Source organism: Acromyrmex echinatior, chromosome 14, assembly GCF_024713525.1.
Source record: "Acromyrmex echinatior isolate Ae372 chromosome 14, ASM2471352v2, whole genome shotgun sequence".
Taxonomy (NCBI): domain Eukaryota; kingdom Metazoa; phylum Arthropoda; class Insecta; order Hymenoptera; family Formicidae; genus Acromyrmex; species Acromyrmex echinatior.
In genome coordinates this window covers 3,087,455-3,111,869 of record NC_141865.1, presented here as the reverse complement: position 1 = coordinate 3,111,869, position 24,415 = coordinate 3,087,455, and the positions used below count along the sequence as shown (strand labels likewise).

The 24,415-nt window shown below is 31.2% G+C and overlaps 2 protein-coding genes across 8 annotated transcripts in view; one reads left to right on the top strand and one right to left on the bottom strand.

Moving 5' to 3' along the window:
* Window positions 1-24,415, bottom strand: part of LOC105146715 (apoptosis-resistant E3 ubiquitin protein ligase 1) — a 47,105-nt gene extending 22,690 nt beyond the window's left edge. Inside the window, exons 1-2 of one of the 6 annotated variants that reach the window (XM_011057154.2) lie at window positions 24,259-24,415; window positions 23,753-23,946 (exon numbers count right to left, since the gene is read on the bottom strand). In XM_011057154.2, the coding sequence (XP_011055456.1) occupies window positions 23,753-23,930 (178 nt within the window). In that variant the 5' untranslated portion in view covers window positions 23,931-23,946; window positions 24,259-24,415. Of the gene's footprint in view, window positions 1-8,684; window positions 9,112-23,752; window positions 23,947-24,258 lie in introns of those variants that run through there. The other 5 variants (XM_087413118.1, XM_011057157.2, XM_011057158.2 and 2 more) reach the window with 5 other exon arrangements.
* On the top strand, window positions 9,459-18,380 carry LOC105146713 (uncharacterized). Of its 2 annotated transcripts, none has more exons than XM_087413126.1 (4): window positions 9,459-9,708; window positions 17,108-17,210; window positions 17,292-17,361; window positions 18,018-18,380. In XM_087413126.1, exons 1-4 carry the CDS (start codon window positions 9,459-9,461, stop codon window positions 18,021-18,023), a joined length of 429 nt encoding a protein of 142 aa, XP_087269252.1. In that variant the 3' UTR covers window positions 18,024-18,380. The 2 variants fall into 2 exon arrangements, with proteins under 2 accessions (XP_087269252.1, XP_087269251.1); XM_087413125.1 differs by having other exon boundaries at window positions 17,998-18,380.

Here is a 24,415-nt window from a genome sequence, read left to right as displayed (position 1 = left end):
AACTGCCACGGCTATGTTTTAGCTGCATTGGCTAATCTTTTCCCTGCGTGAGACTTAGATAGCAAATATGAAAGATTAATGCCTTAGAAAATTTGTATATATGCGTGCAATAATGATTTATAATAATAGTATGTATAATAACGTAATGTGTCAATGACACCTAAATCATGTGTGTGAGTCCTATTGAATCGGTAAAACAAGTAATCTCATCAGTCTTCACTTTAGAATCTCTTTATAAGCTACCTATTCGTCGCTTAGTGATTGCGTTCGTGAATTTTAACGACATACTTTATGACTTATGAAAGTAGCACTCGAACAATAGCAGTTCACTCGCAAGTAAGGATAATACAACGATTCGAAATAATTGGAAACTCTGTTTTGTAGATACTCCTGAATTACGTAATTATGCGGAGCACAATGCAGAATTTCCCTACACGACCGCATTCAATTAGTTGCGTTTTATTCCCCGGAGTGTAATCGAGCTGGCATAGGTACTCGCAGCGGACATTAATCTCCGTAGCGAGAAAAAACATTCTTTTTACGGCGATGAATTTATATCGATGGAAAAAAACCATAGTGCCACAGACAATATAAAAATATTAATACTCCGAAGTATTTTTCACAAAGGTTATAAATAATATAGTCGACAAATTTTATGATGCAGTAGAATTTTTTGTGGAGTCGATATCAGACTAATCGATCGAATAGAATATTCAATTAAACTTTTTTTAACTTTGGAAAGAGGTGAATAAGTTTTATTTCACGCAAAATACTTGTCGATTGGTATGTTTCATTCAACGTGTTAAAAATGATTTTCGCTATGCTTTGATAATTTATTCTTGCTCATATTTATCTAAAACGGAAAGCCGAATAGAAACAAATAAACGTATATCCATGAGCTGTATAAGCTACATAATTTCTACACGTTAGTTTTGCAGTAATCCGTAATACCAATTATCTTTTGGTTTATTCACTTTAATCCGATTTTGAATACAATGGAAATGCGGAACTCGTGGAATTCAGAGAGCAGATATACGTTTCTATGTGCCTGAGGTGCGGTATAATCGATCACTTATAGCTGTCGTTTTCTTGTAAGTAGATCAAGGTATATCACGAAGAGTACTTTTCGATAAGAGTACTTTCGAATACAATCATACATTATAGTTAAATTCTCGCACCTTGTGTACAGTAAAAAGCATTGTGTACTTGTGTTAAAATCGATCTTTGTTAAAATTTTTGTGTTAAATTTTTAATGTATCAGAATGTTATTAATATAATGTCATTTTCTTAGTGTTAAAATAACACATGCAGAAAAAACATTAATCAACGTAGCTAAAATATAGCTATGGTAGTTAAAATGTTACAACAAGGACAGCTAATTGTGCTGCCAAAGCTTAATTTATTATCTGCTAAAATTTAGGTGTTGTAGCGAAAATATTCACTGCCAGAGTAAAATAATATTTAACTAAATATTAAGCTAATTTCTTTTTGCAACAGAAATCAATAATAAATATTTGCAACAAGATTAAGAATCTTAGCTGACATTATATATGCTTCGTTGCTAAGTGATTTTAATCATTCCAGCTATCAAATTTGGTACAGGAGCACTTTTATATTAGCTACTACGTTTAAAAATATATTGATACACGGAAAAGATGTTGTATTAATAACATTTGCCAACAACAATCTATTTAAAAGTCTTATTCATTCAATAATAGTATTAATAAAGTAAATAACATTTTTTTTTTAATAAGAGAATGATGGCATATTTAATACTATTGCATAATTAATACTATAAATTAACAAGATTATTTTCAATTAAATGCTAATTTAATTTTAATCATTCCTTTTCTCTATAATATTGAAAGTTTAAAATTTACGTATACCGAGTATTCAAAATAAAGTATTACAAATTTTTATCTCGGAAACACGGCATTATTGAGAAAAAATGTTCAGATGAAAGTTATAGGATTCAAAAAGATCTATTTACTGATTTTATCAGTTTGACTTTGGATAACATCGCCAAGGGCAGGTTATTCGATTTTTTAAAATGGAACACCTTACTTTCCAGAATCTAATCATTAGAGCAAGGTCATCGGAGATTATTCATTTTATTTTTATTTTTGCATTAAAAATTAATTTTTACATAAAAATGAAAATAAAAGATACTACCTCCAATGGCTTTAATCTTGACAAATGATATCCAGGACATGATCCTGAACAACACTGAAAAGGTTTTAGCCGTCGGTTGGACACCTTGAGTAATGTTAACGACGGTAATTTTCGAGCATCATAACTCACAAACTACTTAATAAAAAAATATTTTCTTATAGCATTTCGGAAAGCTCTCGACACCAGCTATTATTAGATTCTAGAATCAAAAGTAGGGTTCTATTTTAAAAAATCGATATGACCTTGATCTGATCTTGGCGATACTATCCAAGATCAAACTGATAAGATCAGTAAATACACCTTTTTGAATCTTATAACTTTTGTCTGAACAATTTTTCTTAATAAGATAAAATGAATGTTATTTTTTATAGTTTATTGTAACATTTCTTATATATTGTGTACACACACACACACACACACACACACACACACACACACACACACACACACACACACACACACGAAAATGTTTTGGCCCCACAAATAAGTTATTTTTAAAATAAAAAATAAAAAAAATGTAATCCAATCTCCATTCATTTCTTTCGTCTCGTTAAATCAAACATGTATCAGATCTGGATAAAAAATAAAAAAGTTATAACAAAACAATTATCAATTTATCTTATGTAATAAAAATATGAGACATACACACAAAAAAGGACTTACATTAATAATAGCTAAATATCAGTTACTGGATCAAATTTTATTGTTATTGCTACAATTTGGCTATTGAAGATAAAATACATTTGCTGCCGACGTCCAACTTTATTAATTAAAATTAAAAGCGTACTTAACATGAGTAGTTAATCTAATAACAAATTTAATAGCTTTGGGAATTAGCGCTGTAGAAAGTGCGCGATAAATATCAATGTTAACTAAGATGAGTAGCTAAGTAAATGGCAGCTATTCCTCACTATTTTAGCCGCGTAATCGAACATTTCATTCACAATTGTTTCTGAGACGCTGCCGGTTGTTATATATGTTATTAGTTTATATTAAAAAATACATGAAATAAATTTTTGATACAGACTCAGTTAACCAAAGTTACATAACGTATCTATTAATTGTAATACGAAATTACAATTAATAGGTATATTACATGTAACTTTGGTTAACTGAGTCTATATCAAAAATTTATTTCATGTTTTATGGATACATGTTATATTACAATTAATCGTATTAATCGTATTAGAAAATAAATTGAAATCGGAAATAGACTGCACTAGATGCAATGAGCATGCCACACAAGGTCTGTTTTCTATGACTGAACTAGTGTACACTTTTGGAACTTAAAGTGAAATAGATATATGTTTGATATTTGTCGAAAGCGAGAAAGAGAGTTCTAGTGCAGTCTAATGTAGAAACAGAAAACAAATCAATTATGTTGTCAAAATGATATTATGCGTAGATAGTGCAAACAACCGACAGCATTCCAGAAACAATTGCGAATGGAATGCTTGATTATGCGACTAAGGTTGCGTTTGGATTCCCACTTTTTGAGTGTCATGTCAGCTTTATTTAACATTCGGTAAACAACAAAGATGATATAACATCCCAGGTGAGAATCCAAACGCCTTGGATAGCTTATGAGAAATAGCTGCTATACATTTACTTAGCTACTCATTAAGTACGCTTTTAATTTTAACTGATAAAGTTGGACGTCGGCAGCATGTATTTTAGCTTCAATAGCCAACTTTTAGCAATAACAGCAAAGTTTGAACCAGCAACTAATATTTAGTTAATATTACGAAGTCCTTTTTTTGCGTGTACAATTTATAAGTACATAATAAGTAAATGTAGTTTTAAAACGAAAATTCTAAGATAAATAAGTAAAAAATGAATATACGTGTTAACTTAATATATTATAAATGTTAATTTTACTGAAGAAATGTGTTTTCACAATTTGTGTCGATTCGTGTAAAAATTGTATCAAAGTATTATATTTTTTGTGTTAATTTTACATAATGTTATTTCTTAACGTACTATTATTAAAATATTTATCTTATATTAAATTAATACAAAAATTTAAAAGGACTGTTTGACACATGAAATGTGTTTTAACAAAAATTTTCTAATTATGTATTCAGATAATTATGCTTGCTGCGGAATATTACTGCTAATCATCGAAAATTTCGTCGCGACTTCACGCCGATAATGACTTTCCTGCAGATAACTATCACGCCGAGGCAATTAACAGACTCATGCATTTAGATGATACTTGGTAGTAGGAAGGATGTGTTAAATCACGCAGATTCTCGGATTTAATTTGCAATTCTCTGTACTGTGTAATCAGCCTCGGTAAAATGGCTTCTAACCACTTGAATCCATATCTCACACTCACATTTCCACACTATTTCTCGTCGAGGTGTTTCCGGAAAATTCGACTTATAGTCGCCAGCAACTTCTGCGTGTAGTTCGTGATTGCATTCATGAAAATAATCTTTGTATTTATAAGGGTTTCGCGTGTTACTGCGCAAGTTACCTGCATGTCAGGCATAACAGATGTTTTAATTTAGCTCGAAAGAAGTTCTTCACGATTAAATTCAAAATGTCAAATGATAAAATGTACATATTATAAAATAAGTCTTTATAACAATTTATATATCGCATATTTCCGAATAAAAAAGTATGTCTTATATAAGAAAATAATCATCTCCATTAAAAAAAAAAATATGGATATAAATTTAATTTACATTATGCGATGTTTATATAATTGTTACCGTATCAATTAAGATAAACAATATAGTATGGATTTAACATCATGATTTAAAATTTATTAAATCTATTGGTTTATCAACGCTAACGTAGTGAGAATTAGATTTAACATCCATGTGTAGTATCAAATCCCGTATTTTTGAGAGTGTAACAATTAAAATTGCTAGCCAATTGTTATGACAATTTTATTCCTGCTATTTGTCACAATATTACACAATGTTACATTTTCTTTTCAGCGATTTTGCTTGTGCTTACGCAACTTTGATAACACAATCCAACAAGAAAATGTGCGGCAAGCAGAGCCAGTATTTCTTAGAGGTCGCTGAATACAAATCCACCAAAAATACCCATCACGTCAGGTTTTTGAAATAAATTAGATAATATAGGTCAGAAACAGTATTTTTTGCCATATTTACCATTTTTTAGTCAAACGAAATTTTATTTTTCAATTAACGCCACAAAGAGCTAATCTTCACCTTTAAAAGGAATTTTCATTTTTTACTACACAATTTTTTCATCAAAGTATGAACGTTTTCTAAAATGTAAAATAGCGGATTTAAATTGGCAGATTGAAACAAGAAAATAAATAAATTTGTATGAAAACGTTCCTAGAGTTTTCGCTGATACTGAATTTGAACTCGAAATTTCGATATTCAAAATGGCGAATCACTATAAAGGACAAAATACGAAAAGTAACATTCGATCCGTCATATTGGATCCGTCATTTTGAATATAAAAATTTTGAGTTCAAATTCAGTATTAGTTATTATTTATAGTATTTATTAATTATATTATAATATTTATTAGTTATAATTATATAATTATAATAAATAATTTTATATATTTATATTCCTTATAATACACATACAACACCATACTTTATATTTATATATACACTTATTTATATACTTATGTATATAAATATATACTATTCACATAAATATATAAATATATAAATATATAAATATATAAATATATATATACATTAAAATATTTTATAATTAATATTTAATTTTTAATTTTTATTTTATTCGGTTCATATTATTTTTGGTTCATATTATTCGATTTATCTAAAAAACCTGATATGATGGGTATCTTTCGCTGACGAATTTGGATTCAGCGATCTTGAATTTAGGTATTAAAAAATATTGGTCGTGATCACCGAAGGAAAGTGTAAAAAAAAATTTTGTCGGATAATGTAATTTCTTGCGCTAATGCTTTTGCGTCGTACTCTTTTGATGATTAAGATTGTGCACTGATACAGTATCAGAAATTCTTTATGTAGCCTAAAGAAAGAGCTTTCTGGCGCGGTAAGTTTGAAAATTGAGGTCATTCGAAGCGATCGATACTTTTCCCTCTATACTTGCGTGTAACATCGCGTGTAACATTCGAAAATACTTGGATCTCGCGTGCGGCAACGAAGCGTATTATTCCTAATTATATCCCTTAATTTGAATTTGCGTTCTAATTAACCGGCTAGTCCTAGACGTTATTTTGGCCGTATGGTCGAAGGTAATCGCCGAGAAAGTTCTCGAGCAAAGTAAAATATTACGCTTTACGACAGAAGGAAAATGATCCCATTGCACGTTGTCGCGTATACTTCAAAACAGTTTCTATTCTCTGACTTGAATACGTAAGACGGAGAAATTCACTGGCAAGATAACAATTGCGAGGCGAGGCATGGATTATATGTTTTTCGCCGCAATGCCGAGTTTTGGACGATCGATCTTGTTCGTTGTAAAGCGTTAATCTATATTGCAACTCGTTGCTTGTGAAAGCTTTCTTCGGCTCGTTGCTCACATAATGTAAGCGTATACATCACAATGAGAATGCTTTCACATAAATTCACGGTATCGACAATATGAGGAAAATGACAGGAAACGCGATTCCATTCGGCACAGCCGCTATTGTAACGGACACGGTATCAGTTTCAGTTGTTAATTCGATTTGTTCAGCCTCGAAAATAACAGGAAATAACAGTAATTATATTGCAACTCTTCTAAGTTAATAATAGCAACTGCAAAGGCCGTATTCTACATTAATTATGATTGTAAGCGACATGTATGTCATGTAAAATTCACTCGGCATTATTTTAATAGAATTAGAAATAAAATTGTTTACAATCATACTGCTGCTTTGATAACATCATTTAAATTGAAATGAAAATAATCTTGTTAATTTAACAGTAATAATAAAACAAATAAAATTTTATTAAAACAAGAGCATAAGTATTTATTTTGGTGTGTGTGTGTGTGTGTGTGTGTGTGTGTGTGTGTGTGTGAATTAACAAAATCATTTTCAATTAAAATAATGCTGTTGATACAACATTACTTTTTCTTCAGTGTACGAATGCAAAATTAATTAATAAAAGATAAAAAAATATCATTCTTTATAAAAAAAAAGAATAAAAAATATTATGTTTTAATATGTTTAAATTTTTTGTATGTTTTTCTGTATTTCTCATTTGTTCTCCAGAAAAACTTACCAAATTATCGAAATATACAAAAAGATATTGAAAAATGAGAAACGCAATTGAATAATGCATAATCAAAATAAATGTCTAGTTATTCGCGTAACTAATATAATATTCTGGTTATCAATAATAGTTATTCTGTACTAAAAATAATTTTTATCATCCATAATGGTATTTATAACCAAAAATAATTTCCGACATCGATAACACAATCAAAAACAATTTCTATCATCTGTAATAGTTATTCATAATCGAAAACAATTTCTATCGCCAATAATAGTTATTCGTAACCAGAATACATAAAAATTGATATCTTATAAAAATTACATTTTTTGAGCAATTTCTTTAAAGTATAATGATGATTGTCTTCCTTATAAATAAATATCAACTTGCCAGTGTACTTCTCCTTATTTGTTTTTAAATAAATATCTTATTTTAAATAAATATTCTTTTCGATTTTTTTACTTGAAATTTTTAAAATAACTGTTATTTTTGGTCTCTTAGAAACAATAAGGAATCTGTTTCCATTCAACGAAATTTTATATGCATTTCTTCCATTATTGAGACGAGTTGTATGTCACGAATTAAAGTATTTCCTTATTAAGTGCATCGTAAAGCACTTTATCGCAATAAAAAAATTTATGGAAATATTTAAAAAATTAACGCCTTCAAAGAATAAAAAGATATTCCATTTATTTGGTTTTATCTTTCGAAAAAGTGAAAACATAAAATCTACATTTCTAATAAACTTAAATAGAACAAAGATATGCGGTATAAATGATCCATACTAATCTTTAGACTCTAAAAAATGTCGGTGTGAATTTAAACTCCTGGTGTTTATATCAACATCATCATTGGATTTAATTTATGTGGACACCGTGGGTGTGTAGCTTTAAAACCAATGGTGTTAAATCTATACTATGTTGGTGTTAATTTAATACTAACACGGTGAGAATTATATAGACATCGCATGGTGTTTTCACACTTTTTTTAAACTATACAGAACGTGATTCGTAATATAAGTCTGCTAATTAATGTCTACAGCTAATAAAATAAAAAAAAAAGAGAAAGATAATAAATCTGATTCCGTTCTTTAGTAACAATTATTAAGATGTAATCGCATGACTTCACAAAGTGGAAAGCGATATGGAATGAAAAAGCGGAATTTTGTTCCAGATCAAATATTCTGGTGAAGATCGTGGCAGCGAGATGCAAGTTTAGCGATTTGGTGTCACTAGTATGGAATTGTATATGTATGTCGTGTACCGTGAAGAAGTGCCGCGCTCTTTAATATGAACGAACGTAGCGAACGCAGTCATAAACTTACGATTCAAACTGATGTCAGTTTCCTTATTCCCCTGCGAAAAACTCGTAAATTCGATTTTAAGCGCAATCGAGATTTTCGATGGCGCTAAATAAAAAAAAGAAAAAAACAGTTTGTTTTTTAGAAAACAAAAAGACGGGAAGAACAAACGGAGGAAGGGAGAGAGAGAAGGAATAGAGAGAGAGGGCGATGAGGAGGGAGGGGTGGAAGAGATTTTATTTTACACTAAGAAAATCCACACTTACGAGATCGCAATCGACACTTCACTCACAGTTCTCGAAAAGCAGGGCAAAAGATCTGTATGAACGATGAGATCTACGAGATTTAGGTCGGGACAAAATGCGAGGCTCTAACAGTAAGAAGGCCAAAGGTGGGAATAAGGAGAAATATTCTTGTTACACTTTTCGAAGACGTTCCTACGATTGACTAAAATCCAATGGTAGTAATGTCGCGCTAAAAGTTCAGCTGACAACCAAGGTGTCAAAGGCTCTCCACGCGGTCAGCTAATCTGGAGTCAGCCGCAACCTCATTGTTGATAAGAATGCCGTTTCTATCGCAGATAACGCGAACGCGCTCGTCGACCGCGAGCATAATGTCCCGCGTACGGAGGCTGAGAATGAACGAGACAGACAACAACGAAGACGAGATCCGAAGGGAAGAAGAATCCACGCGCTATAAACCCCAAGGCAAGATTCACCAAACGTTCCTCTGACAATGTAGGTTTGCAATTTTCTATGCGACGCGCTCGCGCGAACTCACGCCAGGCCACTGCATGCGATGCGATTACGCGGCGGGAACCAACCCTCCGCGCCACATCAACCCCACCACGAGCGAGCGCAAGAGAGCCACGCCACCCTTCTCTCGCGCTTACCCTCTGGCGGGAGACATCACGCCGTCGACCTACTCTTGTCTTTCGAGCGACTCTCCCGTCTTCAAGGCGTCGTCGTACTACGCTCACATTCGACTACCCTCGTGCTTCATCCCCGCGCTACATCGTGTTTCCCGATCGTGATACCGCATGTGATATGTGAGTACGTGCTTCGACTGTCACACCATTATCCGGAAAATCAATGGTTGATGGGAAAAAGAGTGTAGTGGAATTTTGGAAATGAGATCGATGAAAAATAATTCTCGAGCGCAGATCACGTACAGATAGTTTTCAAGGAGTATATGAAATTGCATATATATATATATATATATATATATATATATATATGTGTGTGTATATATATATATAGAGGAAAGCTTCTATTATGAGATAGCAGCATTTCTGGTAAACTAATAGACACTGTCTATTGATTCCACCATGAATTTATTGCTCTTAGATTGAAAACTTAGTAGAAAATTTATTATTAGATCATGTCTGTAGTCATTGTAAAAAAGATTTTAGAATTTGGATGTCCTCAAGTTTCATTAAGATGAACCTAAACATTGTTTATTATTTAATAAATAAATATTTGGCAATAAATTCTTCATGTAGTGATAGAGTAGAGGTCGTACTAATAGAAAAATATGGAATATGTCAAATTGTTTAATTACAGAAGTTAGATTTGATAATCGTAAAACTGTAAGGCATGGAAATCGTAATGAGATACCCTGGCTATTTCTAATATGAAATAACTCATGCTCCCATGTCATATTGAAAATCGTTGCTAAAGTATAAATGTTATTGTACAATAATAAAAAAGATAATCGGAATGAACGTCGAGTGCCTATTTTTGCGATGCTTGATTTCAAGCATCTATATTCTGTCAAAAAAGTACCGGAAATTATTCAATAAAACACGAAATATTCATTTATTTATCAAAATTTAAAATAGGCCCCATTCGATGCGATACACTTATGCCAGCGAATTATCCAGTCATGGAAACACTTCTGAAATTTGTATGGTTTCTTCAATTTCTTTTTCGAATTTTGTTTTATGGCTTCAATGGACTCAAAACGTCTTACCCGAAGTGGTAATTTGAGTTTGGGGAACAGGAAAAAATCACAGGGGGCCATATTTGGCGAATACGGTGCTTGGTCGATGATATTTGTTGAGTTTGTGGCCAAAAATCTAACATTTTCAACGATTCGGTACAGCAATTTCATTTACAACACCAAATTTGAGACAATTCTTTGTTCGATGTTTTTATTTATAGTAAAATCGAAAAACACTCTATAGATCAATTAATAATATAATCAACAACTGTGAACAAACTATTTGACAGATCGTGCTCTAACTCTGCGTCATAATGTGATACAGTAGTGCCAACTTACAGAAAAAAATTTTTTGAAATATCTTTTGAGCGAGCTTTTTAAATGACGAATTCCCGGTACTTTTTTAACAGAATAAACTGAAGATGAGTTCTGGGTATAATGTATCGTATACTCATTTTTCGCGCACCCTAGCTGTGTTTGTATTTAAGAAACATTAAATAAAGTTTTTTAGTTACAATACTGATATATACATAAGTTTTACTATCGATTTCTCGGGGTATCTCATATTAGGAGCATAATTTTTTGACTTTACGATTTGCTCACTTTTTCATTTCTTTAATTTATTGTAAAAAAAATGGAATTTGAATTCAATTTTATATAACATTATCTTAAAGCTTATTAAATTCCCTTCAAAATGACTTATTATTTTTAAAAATTCTGCCTATAGAAGCTTCTAGCATTTAAATGAACTCGGTATCTCATAATAAGGGCGTTTCCTCATACAAAAATACCGAGAGTTTGGTCTCTCACATTCTAAAAGAAATATCAAAATTAATCTCCATTCGATCAATTACTTATTTGAGCGATAGGGACGAAAGAGCGTGCCGTTCTTGTGCGACGTACAGCTAACTCAGAAGTCGAATTCTTTTCGCATTATGATCAGATCGGAGATTTGTCACAGGATTTTTATCGCGACGAGCGAAACCGACTGCTCAAATACGCAATAAGTGAGTGTTTCGCGTGAGCGGACGGAGAAAGTTAGAGGACGAGAGAGATAGAAGGTACTATCACATAAAATTAAATGTAACAAATAACAATAATGTATTTGAAGATTGTGTAGTACAAAATGTCGGTCATAATAGGTAGGTCATGTATAATCAAGTTCGGCAACCGCGGCAATGTATTATTGAGCACTCTATATACGCGAAAGAATAATCTCAGGATCAATGAATTATGAGTTTGTAAAGAAGAGACATCGTCTCACACAAACAGTTTTCGCATAATCGAGCCAAGGCTCTCGCTCTCAAGCATTATTTCTCGACTCAGATTCAAGATGTGAACAAAAAAATTTACGGGGCAACTGATTGTTTTGTCCCAAACACATAAGGAAAATAAATTCGTTAGGACGTTATTGTTAACACGCAATTACATAAAACGGCGGCATAAATGACTTAATTGTGACGAGAGGGACGACAGGCACGATATTAAAAACTAATACGATATGCAAGACAATCCGAGCGGGGCATCCAAAACTCTCAATAAAGTAATAATTTCCCATTCAAAGAACAAAAGATCGACATGAATAACGTAACAATCTGCTAAATCTCGTGATATCAGGATTGGCCTCAAAAAAATTGGAACTCATGAATTTCGCCGTCCTTCCGGTATCTTCTGGTGCTCTCCGGTTCATCAATATTCTCTAATGCTTTCTTCAATGTCTATCTACTTTTCAAAAGATCATACCAATATGGGGGATCCTGCGCCCTCTTCAAGCATTCCCGGCTCGTGCCACAAAAAACTACTCGTGCCATTAACGGAAGCGACTTTTGAATTTTCCGTAGGAGACACGCAGGCTGCAAGGCCCTGTGCGGTGGGATCATCTCGCGCCCTAATTGGACGCGAGATGGTTCCATCGCTTATCTTCACTTCCTACGAATCACATAAGTCTATGATAATCGCGTAACTTTTCGCGCTACGGCTGCGGAATTCAAATTGCCAAGCAAATTATTATTCAAGCAGCCAAATCTTCTCTGCTCTCATGCGGAACGGACTAGGGCGATTCCTCGTACAATCTCGAGCTCACGTTACTTACTAGCAAGCCGCTCGTTTTTGCGGTGCTGTCCTCTGGTCAGATCCTCTGCTGCTTCTTCAAAGAAGATTCTGGATACCTAACACCTTCTTACAATATAAGGCACAATTGGCGCGAGAAGAAAGTAACGTACAAGAAATATATACCATAATACGATTTGCATTTCCCTGTTCCCGAGAACGCACGGGCCTCCACGGCGATGTCTTTCTTGAATCGATTTCCTCTTCGATGGCGACCCGGCAATACACAGAAGAAGGTGACAGATCTTCACGCTTTACTTGCTAATAAAATATCTTGCAAAGATTAAAATTAATAAGAAAAATTAATTGGCGTTTAATTATATTGCGCCGCACACGAATACGCTCGCTCTTTCGAGCAGGGAGGACGCAAGATTCATTCACAAACCAAATGGAAAACGTCATATTATTATACTCGTATATATTGGGTCTAAAAACCGCGGATACTTTTTAGATGACCCAATATATACATGTATATATATATATATATATATATATATATATATATATGCATATGTATATATATATATACATATATATGTGTGTATAATATCTATATACACAGGGTGTTTGAAAAATCTCAGACCCCTTAATTATCCCTTAAATATCTTGAAGTAAACATTTTTGAGAAAAATATTGCATACAAAAGTTGTGTAGTTTAAAATGATCTATTTATTGATGTTATCAGATTGATCTTATTTGAGTGGTGTTGCCAAGATCAGATCAAAAGTCACCGATTTTTTAAAAATGAAACGCCCTATTTTTGATGCTAGAATTTAATAGTCAAGAGCTTTTCAAAACACTATAATAAAGTTATTTTTCATTAAGTACTTTTCGAGTTATAAGGCTTGAAAATTACAGTATTGCTGGCATTAGTACTATCAAAGGTGTCGGACCAAACCTCTTAAATGTTGTTCAGAATCGTGATCTGGATAACATTTGTTAAGATCAAGGCCATTAGAAGTGATACCTACCTCTTATTTTCATTTTTATGTAAAAATGAACTTTTAGTGCAAAAATGTGTTTCGTTTAAAAAAATCGATCGTAAGCCGATCAAACTTTTTCAACAAGTCTTTTAGCAAGTCTTTTTATAAAAAAAAATATATATATATTTGTACCAACATAATCTTGATATACCTAAAATAATTTGCTAAATATGCTAAAAAAGTTTAGTCGATTCTTACTTTATACGTTGTATAAGAAAATATTCAAGTCTGAGTATTTCTATAACAGTTATAAAAGTCGATAAGCAAAAGAGCTTTAAAACAATCAGGATTGAGTCTTCATGCTTAATATAAAATATATAAAATAGTTAAAAAATTGTACTTAAACGAGATTTAAAATTATTATTGCTAATTATCACAAATAATTCTCGTCACATCATACACATTTTCTTGTAACGAATAACAAATTCCATTAAACCTATGACATAAACGGACGGATAACAATGTAAAACATGTTCTGAAAAGAGATTCAACGAGGATACGCCAATGATGTACTATATGATACATGTCACTAAATTGAGATTGAGATTGACATTTGTGAAGATCGAACAATTGTCGGGGAGCATTGCAAGCGAAACATACATCATATATGAGTTTCATTCTCTTGCAGGATATTTCAATAACATCCCGATGAAAGATATGAAGGAGAATGAATTCATTTTGCGAATAAGCTTACAGAATAGATTCGATAAAGACACAGGTCGATCTTTCTTGAATCTTTAAAGCAATGTCCCTTATCAATGAGGACAAAATAAATTTTGAAATTATAGAGTACTTCCGATGGTTGCAGTTTTACGGTATTAAAAATTCTACCGTTTACCTTTGTCACGCGAGCTTCTATGTGAAACTCGTAGCGTATCAAAAGGGTAAAAGCAAAACGAAAAGTTTAATCTCGGCAACTTAACGTTAATTATTTAAAAGCTAAGTCGTTACGCTATTAACTTCCTTGATATTTAACTTTCGAAGAGTGTTGGTTTCTTTTGTACGGCATATAGAATGCTCCACAGAAGAGAACTTTAATGCCAAGTAGAGATGCTTCTTAGAAACAAAAACAAAAAGGACTTTCGCTAAGTAGAACGACACGAGTTCACTCGCTAAATCTCGTTTGCTAACTTATAATTATTATATACAGAAGGCAAGGTGTTTGAGTAATATAACTCGCAATATGTATGCAATAAATGTACATAATAAAGGATTCTGCGCCAGAAAGAATAGAAATGATTAAACGATCATCTAATAAAATTTAAAAATATAAAAGCTTTCTATTCTTAATAGAAATCTTTACTTTTTCTGATATTTTCAAAGCTGGATTTCATGTTTAGAGATAAACCCATGGTGGAAGGGATAACATGATGTATGCAATTTGCAAGTATTTCTCTCTGAATCTCCACCGTCTTTGTCTATGAATGTCTATAAGAGGCTAAAGCTGCCAACTGTGAAACGCTAAACACGAGGCGATATTCATAGTCCGTTTTCATTTTAACTGTCTTAAATAATGCCTTAAGATGTTAATACAGTCCTCGGATTGACTTATAACAGCTTAAAAAACTGTACTTAAGACAGTCTTAAATGTAAGAATCGACTATGAAACCGACCTGCTTCGCGTCGTGAAATTGGTACTAAATGTTTCCTTGTTTTCTATGGAAAGAGAAACATAAAGTGTGAAATAGATCAATATTCATAGTCGATTCTTGCATTTAAGACTGTCTTAAGTACAATCTTAAGATGTCATAAGTCAATTCAAGGATTGTATTAGCATCTTAAAACGTTATTTAATTTTAAAATAAAAATGGATTATGAATATCGCCCCATGTTTAGCGTTACACAGTTGGCACCCTTAGTCTTACATTCATAGACAAAGACGGCGGAGATTCAGAGAGAGAGATACTTGCAAAAATTGCACCATGTTATCCCTTCCATTGGATAAACCATATTTGTACAACAAACTTTATATAATTAATAAATAGAAATATTGAATTAGAAACTGAATTGGATTTGATGTTTTTCTTAAAATTTTTATAATGAATATATAATATAAATTTTTATGAAGAAAGAAAATGAGTTGTCAAGATAATTTTAATTTAAAATGTTTAAATATGTAAGCACCAAAGTGATACTAAAAATATTTATTTTTTTATAGAATCATTTTTTAATCCATAAAGTAAGTAAAAAACTATTATTGCTATAAAATACTCTAATGTATTAGAGCGCTCCGAGCCTGGACACGAAACTGTCTCAGAAAACCTTTGACATAGATAAAAACGTTTTATTTCGTACTTTAGCGTAAAACCATCTCTCTTAGAACATTCTTTGAATGTACTATTGTTTTTCGAACAGCATCTTGTCAATGGAAATTCAAGTTCGTCTCTGTATTTTTTTTATAGTTATAACCCGTTTCTTATCAAATAGTGATGAAACTATATAGATTGCGTAAAAATAGTAACTAACCTTAGTCTATTGAATTTTTTTGAACGTCATACAATGAATTTACGACAATCAGATAACGATACTAATTGTATTGCATGTATTATATTATATCTACAATACTGTATACAAATATTTAATTGTTCTAATATATGTATGAATGCAATAAAAACTACCATTTTAAATGTATTCGAATTAATTATTCAACTCAATTATACAGCTAATTATAGAGCTAATTAATAGTAAAAAGCGAATAAATGTAAAGTCAATCTTTGATTTCTCCATTGTAATCAAGTGCTTTTTTGTCATAAAATAAATAAATTAATAATAATATTGTATATTCTCTAATAGCTCCAATAAATATAAAATTCAAAATACAATTGAAATAAATGGATTATTCGAGTCTTAAGCTAGATATTATCAGCCACATTATTATTTCACAAAGTAAACAAATTATACATACGTATACGTTTCAAATGTTTCAATCTTAAATGCGATTACCTTCAGTAAAAGAATAAATTATGTTAAAACTTAAAAATTATGTTCATATAATCTTCCACGCATCGCCATATAACCTTACTACTTTTACATCACAAAGTTTATGTGGAAATATTATATTTTATTATTACTCGAGATGAATTTTGATGATATAAAACAGAAGGATTATATGACGATGCATATAAGTTATAATATATAAACGTGATTTAACATAATTTATTCTTTCACTGAAGATGACCGCATTCAAGGTTGAAACGTTAAAATCTATATATGTATGTATATTTTATTTCACTTTGTGAAATAAAAAAATGTGGTTGATAATACCTAATTTAAGTCAATAAAATAAATATTTTATAACAAATCTTTATTTATTTCGATTAATGTAAATTAATTTTAGTTTGATTAATCTTTTATATTTTTTTATTCAATATCCTAATAACGCCAATTATTACAATTTTAACTTTTGGATTGTAGTCAAGCGAATCAAGTTATTCACTTCAACAAGCGCGCGCAAGGAACCTGTAAACTTGTGCGCGGTCGACGAGAAATCGATTGTTAAAAGCGGTCGAAATGAATGGTAAGTACATGTCTAACAACATTCATTCCCGCATGGATCGATGGCTCCGAATACCGTGTATATTCATTATTCATTTTCAAGGTTCTTCTACTATTCCGCACTTGCTGAGAACGAATTTCGGTGTGCTCTAAATTTCTTCCGCTACAAAAAGGTTGGTGGTTGCGGTCAGGAGCACCAAAAGCTCGCATATAAATTTATTCTCCTTTAGAGACAGTAGTTTGAAAACATTACTTCAATAATACTTGAGAGAATTAGATTGCGAAGAAATGTTAATTAGCTATTATATTTCATTATTAAATTATCCATATTTAATTAAATTTTTGGTAAAAATGAAGGAAAGGAAAGCAATACCTGACAACTTTGACCTTGCCTTATGTTGTCACGACTCTAAGTGACCTTCAAGAGGTTTTAGCAAACATAAATAAATAATAAATAATATTTTATTTACTTCTCTACAAAAATTTGTCCAATCGATAACAGTATGATCATTAAGTTCTAATTCATTTATTAGAAATCTATGTCGTGGTGACTATATTATTAAAAAATAATCGATAAATTGACAAATTGCAGGAAGCGCAATTAAATGTGCGCCTCAAATTATATTCCACGGAATGCACTGATTTTAAAATTACATATTACTTTTTGTCGTTTACGATCTTTACTACTTTTATAATAATTATTTATGCATTAAAATATATGATTCTTAGTAACAATACTAAGGGGATTCTAAAGTCATCTTACCGATCATAATTTTTTGTATAACAATTACTTTTTTCTTCTTTTACAGATTCAAAAATTTTTTTCCAGAATTGATATACATTAATACATATCTGTGAGGTGGAGTCTATGCTGACAATGAGAACAACAAAAAATTTCGAAATTGAGATTGATTTTTATCATTTCTTAATCCAATATGGCGCTTCAGAACTGTCACGTCGTACAACATTTGCTTCATATAAAAGCTGTGCAATCTGTATTTACGAAATAGTAGTTCACAGACTAGTAGTTTGTATGAAGAACAGTGGAATTCTTAAAATTAAACTTAGACATCTAATTAAAACGTATTTGTTATACAAAAATTTACAATATATGTATGTGTGACATGTGTAAGTGAGATATTAATGTAGTGATGTATCACATATAAATCGTCTCTGTGAAAGTTTTTTATAATATGACTAATGATCTTCAGGGATTTCCTTAATATCAGTACATTACGATACCTTGGACATATTACTTCATTCCGCACAACTTTTTTCTCACATAAAAAATTCTACGAGCGATCGAAATCATAAGTTACATTAATAATTTCATACAAATGCATATTGAAAGTTCGTAAGTGTTTAGAACATATTACAATTATCTGACTGATTGACATATACTGATCAAAATTGTCTAAAGTGTATACTGTAAAAGATTTGAAATCAACAATTGGCGTCGAAGTAAAATTTTATGTATCATTAAAAAAAAGATTTGATATCAATAAATGATGCCAATTAAGTTAAATCCCATATATAAAAAAAATTAAATAATATTAACTCTAATAATATATATCATTTGTATGAAAGATTTGATACCAATAACTGGTGCCAAGTTAAATAAAGAATACAGTCCAAGTGATATTACCTTTAATTGATAAATATGCCAATTAGGGGAGACCTTTCCAATAATCCTGACTTTATCAAAGTTATGACCCTGAGTGTCCTCCAATAATAAGTTTTAGCTGTCGCTCGTTATCCGTTAAAAAGTTATTAATAAAAAAAGTTTAAGAAATAACATCTTATTTCTCCTATATACAATATTATATACAATATTATATACAATATTATATACAATATTAAAATAACTCCATATCCCCCTTATCAAGAGGAGTCTTAGACATAGGATAAAGTGAGGTGGACCTTACTTTGCGTGGAAAGTAAGATATCCCTTGGCAGAGGAGAAGGTGGGATGGACCTCGCTTCGCGTAGAAAGTCGGACACTCCTAAGCAAGATGGAGAAAGTGGGGTGGACTTCGCTTCGCGTGGAAACTGTGGAAAGTCGGACGCCCCTAGGCAGAAAGGGAAGTGGGGTCAACCTCGCTTCACGTGGAAAGTCGTGCGCTCCTAGATAAGATGGGATTCGCTTCGCGTAGGAGGTCGTATAAATGCATGCTATTAAAATTACTTTAATTCCAAATATTTCAAAAACTATAAGAGACCGCCACCTTGTTGTTGTTAAGGCAAAGTAATTCAACAAGATCGTGACAACATATATCAATTAAGACCATCAAGGGTGCCCTGCAGTAAATAATTATCAAATTTTTAATATAATCAGAGAGAAACCTGAGAGACCATCCCCACCATCCCGACGTTTTTGCGTGACACTCGAAAGCCATCGACATTAGCGACACCAACATCAATTTTATAAACTGATGTGAACTACGTATATCATTTTCAACACTGTTGATAAAATCGTAGTGTCGATAAATGAATTTGATATTACATCCGAATTATCCACAAATAAAAATAACTAATTTATAAAAAAATGTTTTTTTTTTAATCAGACAAGACGTTTTTTGTAGATTTTTGGATGCTGAAAACGATGCTACAAGTTAAATTTCACTAACAAGATTTTCAAAATAACTGAAATTTAATGACATTACAAAATGACTTTTTTTGTGATATTTGAAATGTTTTTGTAAAAAAGATTAATGTTATCTTGAAATTGTAATCAGAGGTCATGAATGTTATTGTTCATCCTCTATACATAAAATGTATTTTTTTTTAATTTCGATATCTTACTTTTTAATTATGTTATGAAGGATTCAAATACAGAGTTTTTCTAAGACAATAAATTTTCCACTTATGAGAATGAAATCATTATTTTAATTTTTAGTTTGTGACTATCGATACGCAATGTAATTCACTACTATCGATTCCACTAAATGTATATATGCATATATACAGGATGATCCACTTAAATTGACTATATCTCGCTTATTTTTCATGATATAAAAAAATGTTTCAAAAAAAAGTGGAACGATTTCGACAGGGACGTATTAAGCTTGTTCTTTTTGAATTTTCACCAGTTCATCTTTCTTTCTTTTCTCTCCAGGAGGAAACAAAAGGAAAAAAAATGAACTGATATAAAAGTTCAGCCAAAAAGAACAGGCCTATTTTGTCATGTTTTTTTTTCTAAATGGTAGCGCAAAAAGATATAAAGGTCATCTCCACTGTTTTGAATTGAATTGTATATTTTTTTTATTTTCATTACTTTGCCCTTTTATGCAAGATATGTAGACGACATCGCTTTAGCCATCCCTCTAACAAGTAAGTAGATGTTAAACATTTTTAATTCCTATCACAATAGATGATAATTCATCATATAAATTATGAAAGAAAAATTACAATTCATCATAGAAATTGAGAGAGAGAAAACTTTCTCGATATCACTATGCATAAGAAAGACAATATTGTTGAATTTAATTGGTATCATAAACAAATCAACATTCTCAGGAAGACCTTAACTTTCTGTCTCAATATCTCTTTCTCAATATCTCTTTCTCAATATCTCAATAATAAGTAAGAATATTATAAAGCCTATAATGATCGAAGTTAGATCTTTAATACTTAAATAATTCAATGTGAATTATATAATATATATATATATATATATATATATATATATACATATATATATATATGCATATATACCATATTTATAGTCATTCGAACTGCGTGTCGAATTGGTTTTCCGGACTTATAAACTACTGGAATAATATAATATCACAAATTAAATTAAATTGATAAGCAAATTTTAATAATTTTAATGTTCAATCATATTAGAAAAATGTTAATGTGCTGAAAAACTGTAAATAAATTTATTGCGGAAAATATTACTTCGGCCGGGAGGTAAAATCTCCGGATCTCTTGTATTTCGTACGAGAATATTCTATTTTATTATTGTGTAAAATAATATTGTAAAAACAAATTATTGGTTTAAAATCCCACACATTCCTAGGATTTCTTATAAATTAAAAAATATTTCCAATGATCTTAAATTTAATTTTATTTGTTTAGTCTCAATAAACTTGCATATATTATTAAAAGACACAAAAACGCTCTGCTCAATCTCGCTCAAAAAAATATTGTCTACAAAATATCTTGCAAGAATTGCGATGCGACTTATACAGGGCAGAGAAATAGAAAACTAAAAACTCGTGTAAATGAACATTAAATCACATTAATAGAAATACCATCACGCTATTTGTAATTACGGAACATAAAACGAATTTATATCATGATTTTGATTGAAATAATGTAACAATTTTAAACAAAGAATTTTTTAAAAATAAGCATCTCAGTATTTCGGAGATGCTTCTTATAAAACATAAAAGAAGTTTGAATTTGTAAACGGACATTAAATATTTATATCACTCCTATATTTCTATTTCAAATAATTTATGTACTGACTTTTAATGCTTATTTATTGTATTTATGTTTATACTTCTATATGTAAAGTGTTCACAGTTGAATTTGTCATTTCAATTCTGAACACGTTACAATACCAGTTGGAATAAAATCATTCGACCTATCAATCGCTTGTGATGGAATATTCGGAATAATTAGAGGAATCATATTGTGTAAAAAAAATTATGCAATTCTATTTTAAAAAGTGGAGATGTCTTTCATATCTTTTTGGCGGCTAAAAAAAAACACGTCTCCCTCGAAGCTGATCCACTTTCAATTGAAATATTTTTTTATATCATTAAAAATAAGCGAAATATCTCGGATAGTCGGTTTAAGTCGATCACCCTGCATACGTATAATATATACATACACGTACGCACTTAAAAATGTAGTTAGTTGATCTTTATGTTCTTACAGTCACTTAATGTTGTCACAGTCACCATCAATTTCAAATTTGATTATATATTGTATAATTATATAATTAAATATAGTTATGAAATTATAATTCAAAATTATGTAATAATTTAATTAAATTATGTAATAATTTAATTAAATTATATAATAATTAAACATAATTAATATAATATAATCAATATAATAATAATTATTTATAATTAAAATATATAATAATTTACTTATAATTAAATATTAATATAATAATTTAGTTATAATTGACCATTCTAATATTAAATTAAGATATAAATCAATTTTAATGACTTGTTTAAATTTCTTAATACAATTGACTTCTTATTGATGCTCTCTTAGAAACTGTAACTTCTATGTATTAATATCAACGAGATATTATTAAAGACTAACATCTTTGTTTATAGTAAAGAAAAAACTGATAATATTATACTAATTTTATGATTTATTAGTTTTGAAGATATATTTATCACTATATGCATTTAAAACTCAATAATACTTGATTTTTTTAAAATTATAATTTCAATGTTATCGTTAAAGTTTGATTATCAATAGAGATGATAACTACAGAGAAAAAAATTATAATTTTTCGGTAATATAGGGTATTAGCTTTACAAGTATGTGCATATTTATTTATGAAGCATTTATGTAAAAAAATCAAAATTTAATAATGTATTAGCCAAATATTTATATTAATTATAGCAAATTTATAACAATTATCGATAATGTCAACGTTCTTCAATTACTTCCAGGCCCTTGGGGCTCTTTTTACCATCGAAAATTTGCTCAGGGTTGGTCTTTAATATGTTTCTCGTCAGTGTCAAAGCCAGAATCATCTTTGACATAAGAGTCTCCTCCCTGAGATGAATTCGATTGCAATACAGATTATCTACTTTTCAACAAATGACATTTTTGAACAAAAAAAAGGATTGTAACACGCTGAAGAATACAAGATTCATGGATGTGTTGGACGAACTGAGCTCTAATATAAAAATGGATAAGTTAAAACTTCTGAGAGAGAGAGAGAGAGAGAGAGAGAGAGAGAGAGAGAGAGAGAGAGAGAGAGAGAGAGAGAGAGAGAGAGAGAGAGAGAGAGAGAGAGAGAGAGAGAGAGAGAGAGAGAGAGAGAGAGAGAGAGAGAGAGAGAGAGAGAGAGAGAGAGAGAGAGAAAGAGAGAGAGTAATCACCTTAATCATATTGAATTGTGACATTATAAGAGAAATGACATGTTGATTTTTCTTGCATATCATTTGTAAATAAAGAATTTGGATCAAACAAAATAATGAGACAGTTTTAAAACACTTGTAAAAATGGGCCGAGACTATCCTTGATAAATAGTCAAAAGGCTCAAGGAAGTGAAAATAGGATATGCACGTACATTGAGTCAAAACTAGTAGATGTAGTACTTTATATGTCTTTTACGTCTGTTTACTAACTGTCAGGAGAAATAAGGATAGTTTCTAAAGTGATTTCCATATTTTGTTTCATCATCTTGTCACTCTTTCATTGATTCATCTCTTTAGTTTATAAATTTTTATGAAGCAAAAAATTATCTAAAATTTTTTTTAACAATATATCCTAACAATTTGATTGTAGCTATGACTGTAGCTCTTAATAGCAGCATTCCGTGGATCGCTATTGAGAATTTGTGATAACAAAATAAGTACTTACCCTTCTTCCTGAAAAGCGAACGATATTGAGCGAGGCCGATTTCAGTAAGCCACTGATCTGCTTCCGTGAGTTCTCCATTGCTTCCAGTCCCTGTGGCGAGCATCAACAGCTTTCCCAGGGAGAGAACCATGGAAAGAGCCAAGAACACCCCGGATAGCACCGTCGACCATCGTGCCATTGCCCATGGAGTACATCTACAACGAGGAGAAAAGAAGGAATACATCTATAATGAGGATGCCGACAATGAGCGATTGGTTGACCACTGAATTGCAATTTCTTGACAATGTCCATCAAAAAGCGTAACTCGCAACAATTATACGAATCTTCGCGCAATCCCAATCTTAGCATCGACAATTGACAGACGGCCCCGGTTCCGCATATTAAAATTGACAGGTTACGCGTTGGGATTGGAGGTTAGGTACGTCACGGTGTTTGTAAACAAGCGGATGCCGGTCGATCAGCTGATCGTCACCGATCAGGTTCGTCCCGGCGGAAAATCGACTTACCACATTTTCGCAGGAAAACTGTTCTCTTGCTACAGCCTCTGTTAATACTCGTGCGTACCCTCACGCTGGAACAATACGAACACGCATGTAGCGGTATATACGCCGTTGAAGGAACTTTAAGAACTGCAGATGGAGCGACAGGTGGAGAAGCACGATA